The 20623-nt window shown below is 51.1% G+C and overlaps 1 protein-coding gene across 1 annotated transcript in view; it reads right to left on the bottom strand.

Annotated features, from left to right (window-relative positions):
• Window positions 1-20623, bottom strand: part of ITGAE (integrin subunit alpha E) — an 83471-nt gene that overhangs the window by 60272 nt on the left and 2576 nt on the right. Inside the window, exons 2-6 of the mRNA XM_015406874.1 lie at window positions 18976-19090; window positions 13754-13809; window positions 8230-8297; window positions 7205-7322; window positions 3723-3896 (exon numbers count right to left, since the gene is read on the bottom strand). Of these exons, the coding sequence (XP_015262360.1) occupies window positions 3723-3896; window positions 7205-7322; window positions 8230-8297; window positions 13754-13809; window positions 18976-19090 (531 nt within the window). The remainder of the gene's footprint in view (window positions 1-3722; window positions 3897-7204; window positions 7323-8229; window positions 8298-13753; window positions 13810-18975; window positions 19091-20623) is intronic.

Here is a 20623-nt window from a genome sequence, read left to right as displayed (position 1 = left end):
CAACGACTCTCTCGGGCCTCAGGCCTTTCCCAGCACTGGCTTCCTGGGATTGAACCCAGCACCTTCTGCATGTAAATCGGGTGTTCTATCATTCAGCAGCTGCGGCCAGGTGTCCCATTTGGTGCGGTTGGGAAGCGCTCCTATTTCATCCGCTGGTATTTGGCACAGAGTTGCTTGATCACAAATCCTGTTCTTCTGCGGGCTCGGCCCATCGCTGCATGATCACACAGTGCAGATGGATGAGTTTGTTCATGGTTTTTGCCTGATTTTGCGCATGTGCATAAACAACGGTGCAGTTTTCCCCCACATGCGCTTTTCAGCTTCCAGGAATCGAGTTGCCGCTGTCACAGCTTGCCGATCCTTCCATGGAGCCCTGTGATCCCTGTGGTTCGCAGAGAGCCATGGTCGCCTAATGTAGATCACTCCCTTTCCCACTCATTTTCACAGCTGTCCTGGGGATGGGGATGATTATGCAGTTATGCACATATCGCTAAGTGGGGGGGGGATGGCGCCGAGTCAGAATGGACTGAGCAGTCTATCCAAATGGCCTGATTGTGCACTTGAGTGATCAGACTATGGAAAATCCATCTGTGGCCAATCAGCGAGTGTTAGGAGGAACAGACTTTTCCTGGTGTGTTTTAACTCTGTTTCTGTGGCGGGGCAACATGGGGTGCCGATGGCTCCGGGATCTTTCCCAGATGTTGCTGTCTGATCATGCACTATAAATCAATCAGGCATTTGCAGCTACATTGGATCTAAAGGCCTGTCTGACCGCAGCAAGTGGTGGCCCCTCCCTGTCAAAAAGACCCAGATGAAGTTGTCTTGTATAGGGTTGCCAAACCCCCCCGGTTTGCCAGGGGTCCCCTGTGTTTGGGGGGGGGGTTCTACCCGCCGCCGGCCAGAGCCACCCATCTCTCTCCCTTTAAGTGTGTGGAACCCACCCGTGTTTCCTCCCAAGCCTGATCGCTGCAAGCTTGCAGGGAAATGCCAGCTTCGTGCTCTTAAAAGGGAAACGCGGCTGCTCTTAAAGGGGAAACGCCGGCTCCTGCATTAAAAAGGGAAACGCCGGCTCCTTTAAGTGCAGGAAACTGCCATCTGGTGCATGGGTGGGTGGGGGGATGTCCCCATCATGACATCATCACGTCAGGGATGCCCTGCCCCCTCCAGGAACGCCCCCAAAGTCCCCCGCTGGGGGTGGAAGATGGACTTGGCAACCCTAGTCTTGTACCAGGTCAGACTGAGCCCATTTAGCTTGGTGCCAAAACATATACAGCAAAGTCCTCGACTTTGTTGAGGATGACACACGGATGTATATCAGACATGCAATAGGGCTGCGAACTGCCCTATGGAACTATTACTGGCTTGGTTGCAAACATTATGATTCTTCAGTAGCTACAGCTAGGGTTGCCAGCCTCCAGGTGGGGCCTGGAGATATCTTGGAATGGCAACTGACCTCCAGGCTACAGAGTTCAGTCCCCCTGGAGAAAATGGCTGTTTTGGAGGATGGACTCTGTGGCATCGTACCCTGCTGCGATTCCTGCCCCTCCCAAACCCTGCCCTCCCAACACTGGTTTGGCAACCTTAGGCTACACATAATTTTTGCAATGGCACTAGTGGCAGCACCATGGGGGGATACAGGTACCAAAAACGGTGCGGGGGGGGAGGCTGAAGTTGCTGTTTCCTGGGGCCTAGAATGAACCTAGGGCTTCTGTGTGGGAAGAAAGTCTTGCAAAAAGCTGCATCCAAAATCGGAGCTGCTGTTCCCGACTATTCTTCAGGGACAGCTGCGGTGAAGTGAAAACAGCTAGGAGTCTGGTGGCACTTGGAAGACTAACACATTGATTGTGACAGGGAATCTATAGAGCAAAGAAACAAGGGCAGGGATGAAGTCCACAAGGCCTGGCCCTGATCAATCTGTCAGTCTTGAAGGGGACACAAGAGTCATTGTATAAAAGTCTCTATCTCTAGCACCCTTTCTGTGTCTGTCTCTATAAAACAAGGTTTGAGTCCAGTGGCAGCTTTAAGACCAATGAAAGCTTATACCCAGAATTAAACGTTGTTGGTCTTAAAGGTGCCAGTAAGCAGTGTTTCCTCTAAGCTGAGTTAGTGTGAGCTAGCTCACCGTTATTTAGCCTCCAGCTCAGGAAGGATGGCTCCAGAGCAAACTAATTGATGCAGTCACCAAATTGCTCGCTCACAACTTTAATGCCGGTCGCTCACAAAGTAGGATTTCCGCTCACTCCAGGGAGCACTGGCTAGACTTCATTCTCTTGCTTCAGATCAACACAGCTGCCCACCTGAATCTATAAGTATACACAGGGGTCATTTCGTAGAAGAAGAGGTGCAGGAGCTCATTAGCATAACTTATTTGCATATGCCACACCCCCTGACATCACCGGAAGTGTGTCAGAAGGCAACACCCACCGCTCAGGCTCCACTGGGCTTGTTTGGATTGCTATCTATGGGGGGGGGGGGAATGTGCAGATCTGTCCCCGCAGAGGAGGGAGAGGTTGTACCTGAATAAAACTTGGTCTTAAAGGTGCCACTGGACTGTTTTGGGCTGGGGGGGGGGCTCTGCAGCTTACCTGGCTGCTTCTTGCTCTGACTGAGGGAGCAGGGGGTGGGGCTTGTTGCATGTGCCCACCCCCTGGGCTCTTTACTGCCGGAGCTCCGCTCCTGTGCACTCATGCAGGAAATGACCCCTGAGTATACATCTCCCACTGTACATAGGTAATATAAACAAGTGTCTCTTGGTCCTGACTGTTTCCCATTAAATTTCCCTTTTCGATGTTCATCAAAGACCATGACAGCATATAAAATAAAAAAGAAACCAGTGTATTTGAGAGACTAAGGGCCACAGTTCCCCATGGCATGAGCCTGAGTCAACTCATAGTCAGAGGTACAATCGGCATAACTCTCTTTCAAAGCACTCTGTCGCTCTGCATGGCTCCAAATGCTGCAGGGGTGTCTGGAGGCTCCCGCCCCACTCGGATTCTCAATCCCTGCTTGGGAAATACCTGGAGATTTGGAGGTGGAGCTTGGGGAAGGACTTCAGCAGGGCATAACGCCATACAGTCCACTCTCTAAAGCCGCAATTGTCTCCAGAGGAACCGACCTCTATCACCTGCAGATCAAATGTAATTCCAGGAGGTCTCCAGCCTCCCCCTGGCAGTTGGCAAGTCTACCTGTGGCCATGTCTGCGGGTGAAAACAGTACCGGAGGGAAGCCCTGACTGTTTGGAGCCATGTGGAACAACTAGGGTTGCCAGCCTCCAGGCAGGGCCTGGGGATCCCCCGCTTTTACAACTGATCTCCAGCTGTCAGAGATCAACTCCCCTGGAGAAGATGGCTGCTTTGAAGGGTGGACTCTATGGCACTGTACCATGCTGAGGCCCCTCCCCTCCCCAAACCCCGCCCTCTCCTGGATACACCTCCAAAGTCTCCAGGTATTTTCCAACCCAGACCTGGCAACCTGGGAACAACCCAACACTTTCAAGGTGAATTACACCAACCGTACACCTGACTGTGTCAGGCACCCGTGTCCCACATCACATAATGTGGAATGTGCATTTTGATCCTAAAAATAATCTACCAGCAACAGGCCCCGCCCTGGAGAATTTAAGGCTTCAATCCCAGCTGCTGAGGCCAAGCAAAGACCCCTGGCCCTTCCTTCCAGGACCTGCAAAGACCTCCGGCCCTTCCTTCCAGGACCTGCAGTCTCACCTCTGCCCTTGTGAGTATCTGGATCCTGGCAAGCGCTGGTGGCCGCACCACCAGTGAAACCCCCAGCATGGGCTGCAGAACTCTTGATGTCTGTGTCCTCACCCTGGTCGATCCCGTCACTTTCATCGCTCCTTTTGCTCCGCCGCTGCCCAGTCTGGTTTAATGCAGTTCTGACTATGGAGACAGCAAAACAAACACCTATCAAGGGCTTGAGGAAACAAGGATTTCTAATGGGAATATTGTCGCCGTCTCTGGCTGCAGCTGGCTGTGATGAGAACTGTGGGCAAAATGGTGAAGACTGTTGGAATTTCCAGGTGCGAGGTCCTTGCCTCAGGCTCCAGACTGCATGGCAAGAGAGACTAGATAGCTAGATAGGCAGACTGATCTCTCTTCCTGTGTTTACACTTCTGCCACTGTCCCCTTTGAAAAGTGCACTGTGTTCTCAGGGACAGTTTTCTTCCTTCCATTCAATCCCTCAGACGAAGCTCTCTCATTCACCCTGCACATACCGAGAGGGACGACATGCTGTCCTCTTTTGGAACCAGGAGGCAGATGGCCCTCTCGCCATCTGCTTCCATCCTTAGCTAGTAAGTTAGTACTCTGTCCTATCCCTACTCTTTCCTATCCAAAAGTGTACTTCTCAAATAAAGAGAGAAGAGAGAGAACTGTGTGCAATTCTGGTCACCACACCTTAAAAAGTATATTATAGCTTTAGAAAAAATGCAGAAAAGGGCAACTCGAATGATAAAAGGGCTGGAACACTTTCCCTATGAGGAAAGGTTAAAGCGCTTAGGGCTCTTTAGCTTAGAGAAATGACGACTGTGGGGTGACATGATTGAGGTTTGTAAGATTATGCATGGGATAGAGCAGGTAGAGAACTCGTGGGCACTCAATGAAATTGCTGAGTGGTCAGGTTAGAACGGATAAAAGGAAGTACTTCTTCACCCAAAGAGTGATTAACACGTGGAATTCACTGCCACAGGAAGTGGTGGCGGCTACAAACATGGCTTCAAAAGGGAATTAGATAAGCATATGGAGCAGAGGTCCATCAGTGGCTATTAGCCACAAGGTATAGATAGGACCTCTCAGGCTGGGGCAAGTGATGCTCTGTCTTCTTGGTGCTTGGGGGGGTCAACAGTGGGAGGGCTTCTAATGTCCTGGCTCCACTGGTGGACCTCCTGATGGCACCTGGTATATTTGGCCACCGTGTGGCAGTGTTGGACTGGATGGGCCTTTGGCCCGATCCAACATTGGCATCTCTTATGTTCTTATTTATCTGTTAAACTTGCAACATAAGAGTGTACAAGAGAAGGTCTGTGGGCATCTTTGCTGCCCTGAAAACACAGCTATATTTTAAGATCCTGTAGAAAGATCTGGAAAAAAGAAATTCTGCGGATTTCTGGTACGTCAGGGGGAAGTTGGCTATTGTGGTCACCTTTTGGCTAAAAGACATGACGTTACCAACAATCTTTACTTCCCTCTAGTCTCTGGAGGGTTTTTTGTTAACTCTTTTTACTGTATTTTCTCAAATGCTGTTTTTCCCCTATATATGCCATAAAAATAAGGGGTTGTCTTAAATTCACATGCAATTAACCAGTTATGTCCAATAATATATATCTTTTGAGACATCACATTTTTAGGGGAGATGTCTGACATTCAGGTCATTTGCTCTTTCAAGGAAATGCAATATTAAAGTGTTTGTGATTTTTCCCTAAATTAAATAATAAATATGTATATATATATTTTTAAGAACAAGGGGAGCGGCATGCCTGAGAACTTGGTTTGGTCCATATGGGTACATGTACAAGGCAAAATGTGAAGCTAGAACGACACTCTGTCTGAAGAACCAACTGTGTCCATTGTTAAAAATGCACTGATTTACCACATGCAGGGAACAGTTGCTTTTGCTGCAATTTTTTCATGGTGAGCACTTGGAAACGCAACTCCCAACTTATCTGTCTGAATTTTGCCATCTTGGTTTACCACCTAACCCTGCGTAAATTGTGTAGATTGGCTCTTTTAGGACAGATCGAACCCTGCGACCCCATGAGGTGGTAAAGTTGAACAACCAATGTGCAGTAGCACACAAGGCACTTAAAAAAAATGTCATGCTAGAATTCTCTTCCATGTGAAAAACAAAAGAGAACATCCCTTCATGCAGAAAATCAGGGAGAGAGTTTCTAGGTTAGCCCTCTCATTGCTGTGCTAGAGTTAGGGATGCCAGCCTTCAGGTGGGACCTGGGGGTCCCCTAGAATTACAACTTATCTCCAGACCACAGAAGGAGGAGGAGGAGGAGGAGGAGGAGAAGAAGAAGAAGAAGAAGAAGAAGAAGAAGAAGAAGAAGAAGAGGAGGAGGAGGAGGAGGAGGAGGAGGAGGAGGAGGAGGAGGAGATTGGACTTTATACCCCGCCCTTCACTACCCAAAGGAGTCTCAGTGTGGCTCACAAACTCCTTTCCCTTCCCCTCCCCACAACAGACACCCTTTGAGGCAGGTGGGGCTGAGAGAGCTCTGACAGAAACTGCTCTTTTTCAAGAACAGCTGTGCCAGAACTAGGTCATCCAGCAGCTGCAAGTGGAGGAGTGGGGAATCAAACCCGGTCCTCCCAGATTAGAGTCCGTGCACTTAACCGCTCTCACCAAACAGAGATCAGTTCCCCTGGAGAAAATGGGTGCTTTGGAGGGTGGGCTCCAGGGCATTGTACCCCACTGAGGTCCCTGCCCTCTACAGGCTCTACCCCAAAATCTCCAGGAGTTTCCCAACCTGAATCTGGCAACCCTAGACCTCATCCCCCATGAGTTGCCTGGGGGGGGGGGGACCTGAGAACCCTATTTCTGATTGGCAAGGAGTTTTTTGCAGTCATTGGAAAGCGCTCAGATATGTGTACTTTCCCCACACAATACTCTTGAGTGGTAAAATATGGAAACCCACCACCTCAAGGAAAGGGAACTCTTTGGCTGTACCGGAGAGGCAGAATGGATTTACCACTGCAAACACGAGTGGGCGATCTAAGTCCTGAATGTAGTGCTGCGTAAAGAAAATCTCATTGCTGCTAGCAGAGAAATAACACTCAAGGAGAAAGGTTTGAGCCCAGGCCTCCTGCTGCTTATGCTAGCTTTCTGTGCGCCAGGCAATACTGATGCAACGGAGCATCTGGAAATGCAGTCCTCCCCCTGCATTCTGAGGAGGGAGGGTGCATCCTATCACCTTCACACCTAGCTTTGCCACTTGTATAGCTCAGGCTTGTCAGAATCAAAGGGTGGGGGAAGGGAGAACAACAAAATCCACGGGGACAATCTGAGACCTAACATCTGTTCAAGACTTCAAATGGAAGTGGCATGCGGACTGCAAAAACGCAGTCTGGGCGGGTCACGAACGATTCAGACAACCCGTCAGCGGCAATCATTTCAGTGCAACCTGGGTAGATAGTCCAAAGCTTCCAGCCCCAAAGCCACTCCCTGCCCCTTGCTTAGACTTCCATACTGATGCTGGTGAGGTTGAGGAACGCCTTCTCTTGGAAATCCTTCGCAAGCAGAACGCAAAGCCCGTTCAGCTCTTCTGTGGCCTTGCGCAGCTGGCGCCGCTTCTGCTGGATGCACGCCTGCAGAGGGACCAGAAGTAGGAAAGGTGAGCAGCGGAGGCCACAGCTATGAACAACATGAGCCGGTCAAGGGCATCTGTCACAAGTGCAAATCCCTCGTGTTAAATAGCGGGTTCCGTGGATGAACAGACTCCCAGTCCAGTGATCTGCTCTATTATTTGTTTATTTATTTCATTAGATTTTTTTTTACCCCGCCCTCCCAGCAAAGCAGGCTCAGGGCGGCTTACAGCAATATAAAACAAGACAATAAATAATAAAAACCTGGTCAATACAACATTAAAACCATAGATATACAACTAATAAAGTGCTAGCACAAATCCCCCAAAGCACTGCCAGCACCTCTCCTTCCTGAGCAAAGACAAAAATCTGTGAGCCAGAGGCTAAAAAACTGTGAGCTAGCTCACACTAACTCAGCTTAGAGGGAACCCTGCTTAGGGACCCCGGGGGTGGGTGGGTGTCGGCCTTGCTCTCCAGAAGCTGTCAGATGTCAGTGGTGGTAGTGGAAGTCGTAGTGGTGGAAGAGCTCCATTTTACAGGCCCTACTTTATTCGGTGGTTTCAGCAAGAACAAGACTGTAGAGTGGAGCCTCAACTCGGTTATATTGCCTGCAATGGCCACACCTCTGCACACCCCACTCCCAACGATAGGCTATTTACAAAATTTTACATCTTAATTGGTTACTGCCGGAAGAATCCTGTTGGTCTATTGTTATTCGGCTCCAAGCTCACCCTGTCTCTGGCAGCACCATCCTACACCTTGATTGGTTACTGCCAGAATCCTGTTGGCCTATTGTTATTCGGCTCCAAGCTCAGCCTGTCTCTGGTAGCACCGTCCTGCGATGTTTCAGTCCCAATACACAACACCTTGTTTGCTGGATCCCTCAAAGCTGGAAAAGCTAGCAACTCACCAAAATCTGTTCTGGGCTTTGGGCTAAAGCGATACCAGGCTGGATCTTTTTCAGCTTCTGAATGTTTTCTGGCGAGAAGGCAAGGGAGAACAAATTAAACCAACCGATCAATCAGAAAGAACGAGGAAAGAATGCCAGAGGACAGCCAAAATGGACCCCACTCCCATAGAGTTGCCAACCTGAGATGAACAATTCATGGACATTTGGGGGTGGAGGAGCCTAGGGAGAGTGGGTGTTGGCGGGGAGGAACCTTAGTGGGATATAATGCCACCCTTCAAAGCCGCCATTTTCTCCAGGGGAACTGATTTCTGCAGTCTGAAGATCCGCTTTAATTCTGGGAGATCTTCAGGCCCACCTGGGGGTTGGCAACCCTACCCCTGGCAATTTCAGTCAGGTGGGGCAATCAGCCAATACAGTCTTTTAGAACAGGCATCTTTTGGTGCACTCGTGTGTTCATTCGTCTCTAGAGATCTACTTCCTCTGTATTTATTTATTGGCAATGGGTGTTGGGCAGTTGTTTCCAAAGGAGTCCGTCAGGGGTTTCTCATCGAAAAAGATCAGTGATGGCAGATGATGCCCCAACCCGCGGCTGGACCTCTCCCCTTCCTTCCTCCTGCAAGGTTTGGTTGCCAACCTCCAGGAGGCACCCGGAGATCTCCCAGTATTACAATTGATCTCCAGACCACTAAGATCAGTTCACCTAGAGAAAATGGCTGCTTTGGAGGATGGACTCTATGCTATTATGTTCTGCCCAGGTCCCTCCCCCCTTCCCAAACCTCACCCTCCCAGGCTCCACCCCACCCCCCATCTCCAGGTAGTTCTCAACCTTAGTAAGCCTAGTAATTGTGCTCATCTTGGGGGGAGAAGCAATTCCAAGCAGGCCTAGCCAATGCTGGCAGAGTAATTAACACAGCAACGGTGCACAACCTGACTAAAGAGTAGATAACGGTTTTAGGAATTAACATACTTGGTAGGAAAGAGGAGAGGCAGAGATGGATTCCTAACTACATCTCTAACTGAGAGAGAGGGGAGGACTGAGTGGCACTTCCAAGAAGAAGGGAGAAATCACCCTGAGAGTAGCAATCTGGAAACAGAGAAGGAATGACACTCAACAGGAGAGAGAAGGTGCTGTCTTCACTGTCCCATCTAATTGTTTTCTTGCTACCCCCTGCAGGGTCTTCTTCTCTTCGTCTTTGTACTCCGAGGAGACATTGCCTTTTCCAACAGCTGATACCCTGTGTGCTCTAGTCTACTCTAGGGCATACCCCAGAATCCTCTACAACACGCAAAAATCCCATGGCAGAAGCTCAGGGTTCCTCTGCAGGTACAAAACTCTGTTGGCCTCAAAGGTGCCACTGGACTCAAACTTTGTTCCACCTGAATAGAGTTGCCAGCCTCCAGGTGGGGTCTGGGGATCTCCTGCTTTTACAACTGCTCTCCAGGTAACAGAGATCAGCTCCCCTGGAGAAAATGGCTGCTTTGAAGGGTGGACTCTGTGACATTCTACCATGCTGAGGTAGGGTTCCCAAACGGCGGCGGGGGATCCGCGCGTGTTCGCAGGATCGCTGCCGCGGGGGACAGCAATCCGCGCTGCACCGGCGTCGCCAGGATGTGACGCTATGCGTCGCCCTGGCAACGGGGCTGTTTGGAGTCCCGTTGCCAGGGCGACGCATAGCGTCACATCCTGGCGACGCCGGTCCCCCTGCAGGGTCTTCTTCTCTTCGTCTTTGTACTCCGAGGAGACATTGCCTTTTCCAACAGCTGATACCCTGTGTGCTCTAGTCTACTCTAGGGCATACCCCAGAATCCTCTACAACACACAAAAATCCCATGGCAGATGCTCAGGGTTCCTCTGCAGGTACAAAACTTTGTTGGCCTCAAAGGTGCCACTGGACTCAAACTTTGTTCCACCTGAATAGAGTTGCCAGCCTCCAGGTGGGGTCTGGGGATCTCCTGCTTTTACAACTGCTCTCCAGGTAACAGAGATCAACTCCTCTGGAGAAAATGGCTGCTTAGAAGGCCTTGTACCCTGCTGAGCCCCCTCCCCTCCCCAAACCCCGCCCTCTCCCAGATCCACCTCCAAAGTCTCCAGGTATTTCCCAACCCAGACCTGGCAACCCTACACCTGAATGTATCTGCAAGCATGCATTCCATGCATGCAGAGGATTTGCATACCGGCGCTGAGTCACTGGAGCGTCTGGTTTGCCGGCCTTGAATTCCCAGACAGAGAAGAGACTGGGGAACCCCTGCAGATCTACACGTGACTCAGCGCTCGGCAGTCGTTGTGACGGAGCTGGGCAGTCATGCTATGAGGTGGCTTTGAAGATGCGGGAAGTGGCACTGTGGGGGGAGGGGTGCTTATCATCCGTTTCCTCCTGTGCAGCTTCCCCAGCATAGTCCCATCTTCCACAGCTGCAATGCCCTTTCATCGTTTCACACCCATTTCAGAGCATCGGGGTCAGTTGCCAGTTTGTTTTGAGGCTTAAGGGGCTTGCATTGACCTTTCAAGCTCTACACCGTCAGAGGCCCATATATCCAAAGGACCATCTCTCCCGCATCTACACCTCGCCGGAAAGTACGCTATTGTTGTACTATAGCAATGATTCACAATGTGTTTACACAGGATAATCCAGCAGGGAATGAACACTACAGCACAACAGTAGCAAAATAACTAGCTTTTATAGGGTTGTCAACTCTACTTTGGGAAATACCTGGAGATATGAGGGTTGGAGCTTGGGGAAGGCAGGGTTTGGGGTGGAGAGGGACCTCAGTAGAAGAAGAGAAGAGATTGGATTTATACCCCGCGCTTCACTCGGAGTCTCAGAGTGGCTTACAAACTCCTTCCCCTTCCCCTCCCCACAACAGACACCCTGTGAGGTAGGCGGGGCGGAGAGAGCTCTCCCAAGAACTGCCCTTGAGAGAACAGCTCTGACAGAACTATGGCTTGCCCAAGGCCATCCAGCCAGCTGCAAGTGGAGGAGTGGGGAATCACATCCGGTTCTCCCAGATTAGAGTCCACGCACTTAACCATTACACCAAACTGGAATAGGGTACAACGCCACAGGGTCCACCATCCAAAGTAGTCTTTTTTTCTAGGGGAACTGATCTTGTTAATTTGGAGATCCACTGTAATTCTTGGAGTTCTACCGGAGGTTGGCAAACCTATTCCAGCTAAGTCCACATACCAACTCTGATGCATCCAGTGACAATCGCTTTCTGGGCTCTCCTGTAGAGAGGTATGATATGTAGCAGTCTCTTTTAGGGCATTTCCAGTGGCTGCCAGGACTCTACCACCAGACGGGAGAGCGTGCGCTTCCCAGTCAGCTGGTGGGCCCCATGCTGGAGGAGGGCCTGCCCTGTTGCCATCTTTGCAGCTCTCCGGCTACGGGCTGTTATCCTGTTGCAGATTCTGGCTTTACTGTTATCATTCTGTTTCAACACCCTTTTGTAAACCATCTTAGGTCTACCATGGGGGGGTCTCAATATAGCCTCAGTGTGTTGATTTTGTGTGTGTGTGTGATTTGGCCATTGACAATGAACTCGTGGGCACTCAATGCAATTGCTGAGCAGTCAGGTTAGGATGGATAAAAGGAAGTTCTTCTTTACCCACAGAGTGATTCACACGCGGAATTCACTGCCACAGGAGGCGGTGGCGGCAACAGGCATGGACGGCTTCAAGAGGGAATCGGATAAACGTATAGAGCAGAGGTCCATCAGTGGCTATTAGCCACAAGGTATAGATAGGAACTCTCAGGTCGAATCTGCCTTTGCATTTTTAAATTAGTTTCATGCTGCTGTGATGCTGTCTTTCTCTATGCTTGTTTGAATGTTGTTTGGGGTCGAATCTGCATTTGCATTTTTTAATCAGTTTCATGCTGCTGTGATGCCGTCTTTCTCAATGCTTGTTTGAATGTTGTTTGGAGAAGATTGTTTTAAAGCAGTGTGGAGGTGCAATGACCATGGAGCGCCGCCCCGAAAGGACCATAAACATATGTGGGCGTGCAAAAGTACGCTAGCACTCTTGAGGTGTGAAAACGACAACAAATGTAGACAGCTTTTTTGAAGACGGAGTCAAAAGGGTGGGACACCGGTGGGAAAGACAAATGCAGGTTCAGCCTCAGTCTGGGGCAAGTGAGGCTCTGTCTTCTTGGTGCCTGGGGGGTCGGCAGTGGGAGGGCTTCTCTAGTGTCCTGGCCCCACTGCTGGACCTCCTGATGGCACCTGCTGTTTTTGGCCACTGTGTGACACAGAGTGTTGGACTAGATGGGCCACTGGCCTGATCCAGCATTGGCTTCTCTTTTGTTCTTATGTTCTTATGACAAGCCAAACCTATAACTGCTGTTGCAAAGACACAGGACACCAAAATAATAGGGTTGCTGGCTCTGGGCTGGGAAATAACTGGAGTTTTTGGGGGGTGGAGCTTGTGGAGGGGGGGGGTTGGGGAGAGGAGGGAACTCAGCCAGTGTCAGCTAGCTGCCATAGGAGACTGTGAGGCAGTTGGTCCCCCCCCCCTTCTCCCCTGGCATCTGCGCATGCCCTATCTTCCCTGTGTATGATCTTGTCTCATGCATTCCTGTCTGTAAATGCTAGGCAACGCTTATCTGCAAGGTTAACAGGTGTGTGGGGGAGCTGCTTTGCCAAATGTATAATGAACTGCACCGTGTGAAGCTGTAATTGTTTAGGTTTTGAGGAACGTTGCTTCTCAGGCTTTTGAGCGCGTAACCTGGAGTCTGCCCGCTCGACGGGAATGGAGATTATTGGTTATTACCCTGTTTGAATGTCTTACATTATTTCTTGCCCACCCTGGCCCAGGCATTCTGGACAGTGAACTTGTTCCTGCTCTATCATAGCTTTAATAAAATACTACTTTGCCTAAACGTGTATTGGATTAATAGCTGTGGGGGACCGGACAGCCGGGTACAATACCATAGAGTTTACCCTCCAGAGCAGCTGTTTTCTCCAGGGCAACTGCTCTCTATTGCCTGGAGATGAGTTGTAATAGCGGGAGAACTCAAGGCCCCACCTGGAGGATGCTAACCCTGCCAAAATATCAGACCAAGCTGGATTAGAGCAAGGTAGGCCCATCTATTCCAGCTTGCTGTCTCCAGCAGAGGGGAGTCCAGTTCCTCTGGGAACCCCACAAGCTGCAGTTCACGCCTGTAAAAAGGTAAAGGTTTCCCTTGCTGGAAAGCCAGTCGAGTCCCACTCTAGGGTTGCGGTGCTCATCTCCGTTTCCAAGCGGAAGAGCTAGCGCTGTCCGAAGACGTTTACGTGGTCATGTGGCTGGCATGACTAAACACCAAAGCGCACGGAATGCTGTGACCTCCCCACCGAAGTGGTACCTATTTATCTACTTGCAATTTCTTGCTTTCGAACTGCTAGGTTGGCAGGAGCTGGAACCAGAGACGGGAGCTCACTCCGTCATGCGGCATCCAGGTCTCGAACTGCTGAACTACCGACCTTCCACAGCCTGCAGTTCAGCGTCTTAACCACTTGAGCCACCGCAGCTCACGCCTGTACGTACCTCCTAAGCCGGCCTCCTCGCAGTGGATCTCATTCTGCAAGTAGCATTTATACAGCCTGCCGGAATCACCCAGCCCCAAAGATGAAGCCAGAATCCTTTTGTTTAAAGAGAGAGAGAGAGAAGGGGGGGGGGAGGAAGTTCTTAGCAAACGGAGGAGGACAGGGAGGCACACAAATCAACGAACCTAACAAGGATCGCCTTGGCACATCAACCAAAAATCTGCTGAGTTCAGCACGCTGTCGGCAAATGTGTCCAACCACAGATTCAGGTTGGACAAAAGGAAATATTTCTTTTTCCGATGAGTTATTGAAATGTGGGATTCGCTGCCAGAGGATGGAGTGATGGCCACAGATGCAGATGGCTTAAAAAGGGGATTGAACAGATTCGTGGAGGAGAGGTCTGTCAGTGGCTGTTAGCCATGGTGACTGAAGGGACTCTCCGTATTCTGAGGCAGCAAACCTCTGAATGCCAGTGCCAGGCCAGGCCAGGCCAGGCCACCTTGGCTTCTGTGCCCTACTGCAGGAACTCCAGAGAAACTGGTGGGCCACGATGTGAGACAGAACACTGGACTAGCTGGACCACTGGTCTAATCCAGCATGCCTCGTCTTATCTTCTTATGCCTGGGTGACTCACAATAATGGCACGGAAGAAGAAGAAGAAGAGGAAGAGATTGGATTTATACCCCGCCCTTCACTTGGAGTCTCAGAGCGGCTTGCAATCTCCTTTCCCTTCCCCTCCCCACAACAGACACCCTGTGAGGTGAGTGGGGCTGAGAGAACTCTGACACAAACTGCTCTTTTTCAAGGACAGCTGTGCCAGAGCTTGTGACTGACCCAAGGTCACATCAGCAGGTGCAAGTGGAGGAGTGGGGAATCAAACCCGGTTCTCCCAGATTAGAGTCCGCACACTTAACCACTACACCAAACTGGCTCTCAAGGAAACAGAACACCCCTGTTGTTTTGTTCCACACTGCCTCTGAACCAATGTTCCCTCTAAGCGGCGTTAGTGTGAGCTAGCTCACCGTTCTTTAGCCTCCGGCTCACACATTTTTGTCTCCGCTCAGGAAGTATGGGGCTCCAGAGCAAACTATGCAGCAGCCAAATCGCTCGCTCACAACGTTCATGCCAGCAGCTCACAAAGTTGGGTTTTTGCTCACAAGACTCCACAGCTTAGAGAGAGCGTCGCTCTGAACATGTCGCTTCTTTGACTGAGCTCTCACAGCTCATAACCGTCTCCAGACCGCTCCCCCCCCCCATGAACACGTCTCGTACGCCTGCACACCTGTGAAAGCACAAGCGGGCTTGGTAGACAAGCTATCTCGCCACAGCTCTCTGTAAGGATAGCACACAGGAAACCGGCTTCTCGTTGTGGTCAGCGTTTGGGGGGGCGCTGCTGACGCTGTGGTACATGTGCAAGCCACTCAGCGTCGAGCTGGTTACGTCCTCAGTGCTCCCAAAGCTAGGAACTCTGGGCGTTTCAGAGCTAGAAGATCTGTGAGTGGATCTTTTAAAAAGGTTAATAGCTGCTGCACACCCAGGCCCGTAGCTACAGTGCGGAATCTCGGGGCCTGCCCCCCCCCGACTTCCTGCCAATGCCCCCCCGACTTGCCATCCAGCCCAGCCCCCCCAACTTCCAGTTTTTTATTTTCTTTCTGGTGTTCCCTTGGGGGGGGGCAGGGTGCCCCTGACTTATTTAAGCCCCCCCCCCCGAATTAAAAAATCCTGGCCATGGGCCTGTGCGCAACACTCTGTTTCCATGGACTGGGGCCAGGGGTAGTGGTGGTGGTGGTAGAGAAGGGTTTTATGAGTCGGTGTGGTGTAGTGTAGTGGAAGGAACCAGAACAGGATCCAGGCGACCCCGTTTCAAATCCCCACACGGTTCCCAGGTTCCTTGGACCCATCACTCTTGGTCTCAGCCCAACCTACGGTAAAGGCTTGTTGAGAAGGTAAAACAGGGAAGAGAGAAGCATTCATGAGGCCCGGAGCTGCTTGGGGAGAGGCTCCAGAGCAAACTAATTTATGCAGTAGCCAAATCACCTGCTCACAACTTTAATGCCAGTAGCTCACAAAGTAGAATTTTTGCTCACAAGACTCCACGCCTTACAGGGAGCACTGCCTCAGACCCGTCACTCTTGGTCTCAGCCCAACCTACGGTAAAGGCTTGTTGAGAAGGTAAAACAGGGAAGAGAGAAGCATTCATGTGGCCCAGAGCTGCTTGGGGAGAGGGCAAGACAGAAGAGGAAAGGAACTAGCCCACCAGATTTAACCCTTCCACTGCTGCAGAGTTTTGCTCATTGTAACCTGCCTCCCCTGTGGTTATCGGGCCTGCAGAGTTAAAAAAAGACCAGCGCCCTCAGGCTGCCTCCTCATGTGGGCTTTTCTCCGGTTCCGGTTCTAGACTGGGTGGCTTTCCCACGTGGGGAGCAGTGCAGAGGCGTTTGCAGCAGCAGTGGACTCAGTCTCGACACTCAGGCTGATGCTCCAGTTTCTGCTCCTGTCATGTCTGCGCTCATCTTCATTTCTCTCATCTTCATTTCTGTTTTGCCATGGTTATTTTAAAAAAATAACACCAAAAGAGTAGTGGTTCTCAAAAGAAGGTTTTTAGAAAATATAAGGCCCCGGTCACACAGGCCAGATCACACAGAGGGGAGGCGTGGCTGTTTGCCCCGGAGCAAAATAAAGTGCGGTAGCCCGATCACACGGTCCCCCGAGTCTCCACGCTTCGGATGCCCACCCCTGCTGCGAGTTTTCCAGATACTAGTGCACTTTCCAAGGTACTTTTTAACTCCGCATCTTCAGCGGGATGCCACGGGTTGGCCACAGGTGTGCTATGCTTCCCAGATGTTGCGGTGTGATCACGCCCTGAAAATCCGCCTGACATTTGTGCCTTTTGTACGGCAAATTCTCCATGTGATCGGGGCCTAAGAGTAGTCGTATAGTTTCTTAGGCAAGTTTTGTTGTGATTATAATACTGCAATGGGATTTGTATTATCACATTGGTCTTATCTATCATATTGTTTTTGTTTGATATTTTAATTAATTTTTTTTAAGAGTAGTGGTTCTCTAATATCCTCAAAAGAAACCCCAGCAAAAACCCCCTGCAGCAGTGGCAGTGGAAATGGTGGTTCAAGGGAACAGGGAGGGGAAATGATGCCGGACGTGGGCAGAGAGGTCCAGAGATCTGCATTTTCCCATCCACATGTGGGCTCAGCTGGTTTGACTCTGATGTTTTCAGGAAAATCAGGTTTTGGGGAAATCAGAGGGGAAACTACAGGAGGCAATGGAAGGAGGAGGAGGAGGAAGTCATGTGGATGCTTGAAGGAATCCTGGTCAGTCTGACAGCTGAAGGGGAGCAGCCTGGGAGGAGGGTTGGGTTGCCAGGTCCCCTCTAGCCACCAATGGGGGATGGGAGGGGTTAGGGTTGCTGGATCCAGCTGGGGAAATTCCTGGAGATTTGGGGATGGAGCCTGGGGAGGCCAGGGACCTCAGTGGGGTACAATGCCACAGAGTCCACCCTCCAAAGCATCCATTTTCTCCTGGGGCGCTGACCTCTGTACTCTGGAGGTGAGCTGTAATTCCAGGGGATCCCCAGGTCCCACCTGGAGGCTGGCATCTCTAGAGTAGGGTTTTCTTTTGGAGCAGCCATGTGATTTTCAATTCTCACCAACATCCTAAAGGTAAAGGTTTCCCTTGCTCGAAAGCCAGTCAAATTCGACTCTAGGGGGTTGTCCTCATCTCCATTTCCAAGCCGAAGAACCAGCACTGTCCGAAGACATTTCTGTGGTCATGTGACTGGCATGACTGAACGCCAAGGTGCACGGAATGCGGTTACCTTCCCACCAAAGAGGTACCTATTTATACACTTGCAATCTCTTGCTTTCGAACTGCTAGGTCGGCAGGAGCTGGAACTAGAGAGGGGAGCTCACTCCGTCATGCGGGACTCGGGTCTCGAACTGCCAAGCTACAAACCTTCCGGTCTGCAGCTCAGCGTCTTAACCTCTGAGCCACCGCGGCATCCCACTGTAGCAGTAAACTACAGCAGTCTGTCAATTAACACTTTTACACCATTCCGCTATCACCAGAGTTTCACTATCATGATATGTCAATTCTGATTTGTTTGAAAGCCTGGGGAAAAAACCCTGATGACATGCCAGGCCCAGTTACAACAGCACCAGAGGCTGTGGCGGATGCACCCAAGGGGGGTTCTGTCACAACTGTGCGTTGGGCGAATAAAGAAAGACAAGCTTGGCAGTGGCCAGATTTGGGGTGGGCGGGGCTGCCCACCTTCCTCTAAGGGTGTGCAGACAAGCCTGAGGATAAGGAAGCAAATGGATAGGGCTGGATACATCTGGAGAGACTGCAAAGGAACACTTTGGGTTCGATGCATTTGGACCCAGGGGTCATTTCGTAGTCAAAGAGGTGCAGGAGCTCATTAGCATAACTCATTAGCATAATTTATTTGCATATGCCCCACCCCCTGGCATCACGGGAAGTGTGTCAGAAGGCAACACCCACCGCTCAGGCTCCACTGGACTGTTTTGGATTTCCAGCTATTGGGGGGGGGACGTGCAGATCTGTCCTCGCAGAGGAGGGAGAGCTTGTACCTGAATAAAACTTGGTCTTAAAGGTGCCACTGGACTGTTTTGGACCAGGGGGCCTGCGGGGGGCTCTGCAGCTTACCTGGCTGCTTCTTGCTCTAACTGAGGGCTGCTGGGAGCAGGGGGTGGGGCTTGTTGCGTGTGCCCGCCCCCTGGGCTCTTTACTGCCGGAGCTCCGCTCCTGTGCGCTCCTGCAGGAAATGACCCCTGTTTGGACCTAACGGCACAGTGGATGGCCACTGGACTGTTTTGGGCCGGGGGGGCGGGGGGGGCTCTGCAACTTACCTGGCTGCTTCTTGCTCTGACTAAGGGCTGCTGAGAGCAGGGGGTGGGGCTTGTTGCATGTGCCCGCCCCCTGGGCTCTTTACTGCCAGAGCTCCGCTCCTGTGCACTCCTGCAGGAAATGACCCCTGTTTGGACCTAACGGCACAGTGAATAACCCGTTTGTGGGAAGGGGAGTAAAATCCTGAGGTATGTGGCGGTGGAATGGAGGAGGACAAAGTGGAGAGGTTTTGTGACAGGCCCCTCGAGGGCATCTGGACCAGGAGGGCCCCCCCAAAAACCTACAGGCTTCCCAGTGTTATCTCCGCCTGGCTTCCCCACCCACTGTAGAGTTTCACCTTACCAGCTCTGTCGCCCATCTGAATGCTGAAGAACCTGGTGTCCAAAGTGAGGGCTGATGGGTGGCGAGACCCACCTCTGGCTGGTGTCAATGTTAAAGCTTCCCAGAGGCTTCACACCTGCAAGGGTGAGATTGCGATTAATCCCAGACAAGAGGAAGAAGCGGAAGCAGAGTTAGGGGGTGGGAACGGGTCTCCTATGGCAACCACGAGAGAAAATGATGGGTGCTCAACAGGAAGGACAAAGGGGAGTCACGCCGTTCAGGGTTGCAAACTCTGGCTCAAGAAGTTTCCAGAGATTTGGGGAAGGTGGGGTTCCCAGAGGGAGCTCGTCAGGTAAACGTATGGCAGCCATTTTGTGGCCGCACCCACCACAGTGTCAGAATTCCAAAGGTGCCTGGGGAGTAGGGTTGCCAGGTCTGGAAAATGCCTGGAGACTTTGGGGGTGGAGCCAGGAGAGGGCGGGGTTTGGGGAGGGGAGGGGCCCCAGCAGGGTACAATGCCACAGAGTCCACCCTCCAAAGCAGCCATTTTCTCCAGGGGAGCTCATCTCTGTTAACTGGAGGTCAGTTGTAAAAGTGGGAGATCTCCAGGTCCTCCCTGGAGGCTGGCAACCCTATTGGGGAGGGTGGGGTTTTGGCAGGGGAGGGGCTTCAGTGGTATAATGCCATAGAGGCCACCTTCCAAAGCCGTCATTTTCTTCAGGGGAACTGATCTCTGTCACCTGGAGACCAGCTGTAATTCCAGGAGATCTCCAGCCACCACCTGGAGGCTGGCAACTGCAATGAGGGCTCTGCTGTCTCAGTCTCCGGCATGTGTGAGCCAGGCCCCATCAGACTGACTTTTTGCAACCCAAGTAGAGTTGCCAGCTCCAGGTTGGGAAATTCCTGGAGATTTTGGTGGATGGAGCCTGGGGGGCGAAGGGAGGGACTTCAGTGCAGCATAATGCCATTTTTGCGCTAAGCGTGTGGGACTGTCCAAGTCAGACCCTTAAGACTTCCCAGCCTCCAGCCTCACCAGCTTTCCACTGCAGTTCTTGCTGTGAAGCCCCTTATAGTAACCACAATAACGCAGTCCAGTGGTACACTATGTACAAGGGATTATTCACAATATTCGCAAGCAAAGTGCTACGCCAGCCATCCAATACAGAGAAGGAGGATACATGGTAACTGTGCAATGACTTATATACAGAGTTCCACCAATCAGTGTCATGCTGAGTCACTGTGACTGCACACTGTCCAGTGCCAGTCTAAACCGGTTGGAACTTGCTCTGTCCATCCACCTGCTGACAGGTAGCTGTCAGCTTAGATCATAATGATCTGTCTACTGGAGATTAACATACAACAGCCATAGACGCCACACATCTCCCCTAGGGGAACAGAGGTCTCTTGCCTGGAGATCAGTTGTAATCCCAGGAGATCTCCAGCCACCCCCTGGAGGTTGTATCAAAACACAAACACTCCGTGAATAACTTACGAACAGAAGTAGAAAGAATATATTATCCCCAAGACAGTTTTAACAATAACAGTTCAACTATTTCCCCAATGCAAACACTCTTATAATTTTTTTAAAGGGTTAGGATCCAACAGTACTTAATGCAAAAGACAATTTCCAAATAAAGGTCCCTGCCACACCGGGGGGGGGGGGGGCGGG

This window comes from Gekko japonicus, unplaced genomic scaffold (genome assembly GCF_001447785.1).
Source record: "Gekko japonicus isolate JY-2015 unplaced genomic scaffold, Gekko_japonicus_V1.1 scaffold1175, whole genome shotgun sequence".
Lineage (NCBI taxonomy): Eukaryota > Metazoa > Chordata > Lepidosauria > Squamata > Gekkonidae > Gekko > Gekko japonicus.
This window is presented reverse-complemented; position numbering and strand designations above follow the sequence as displayed.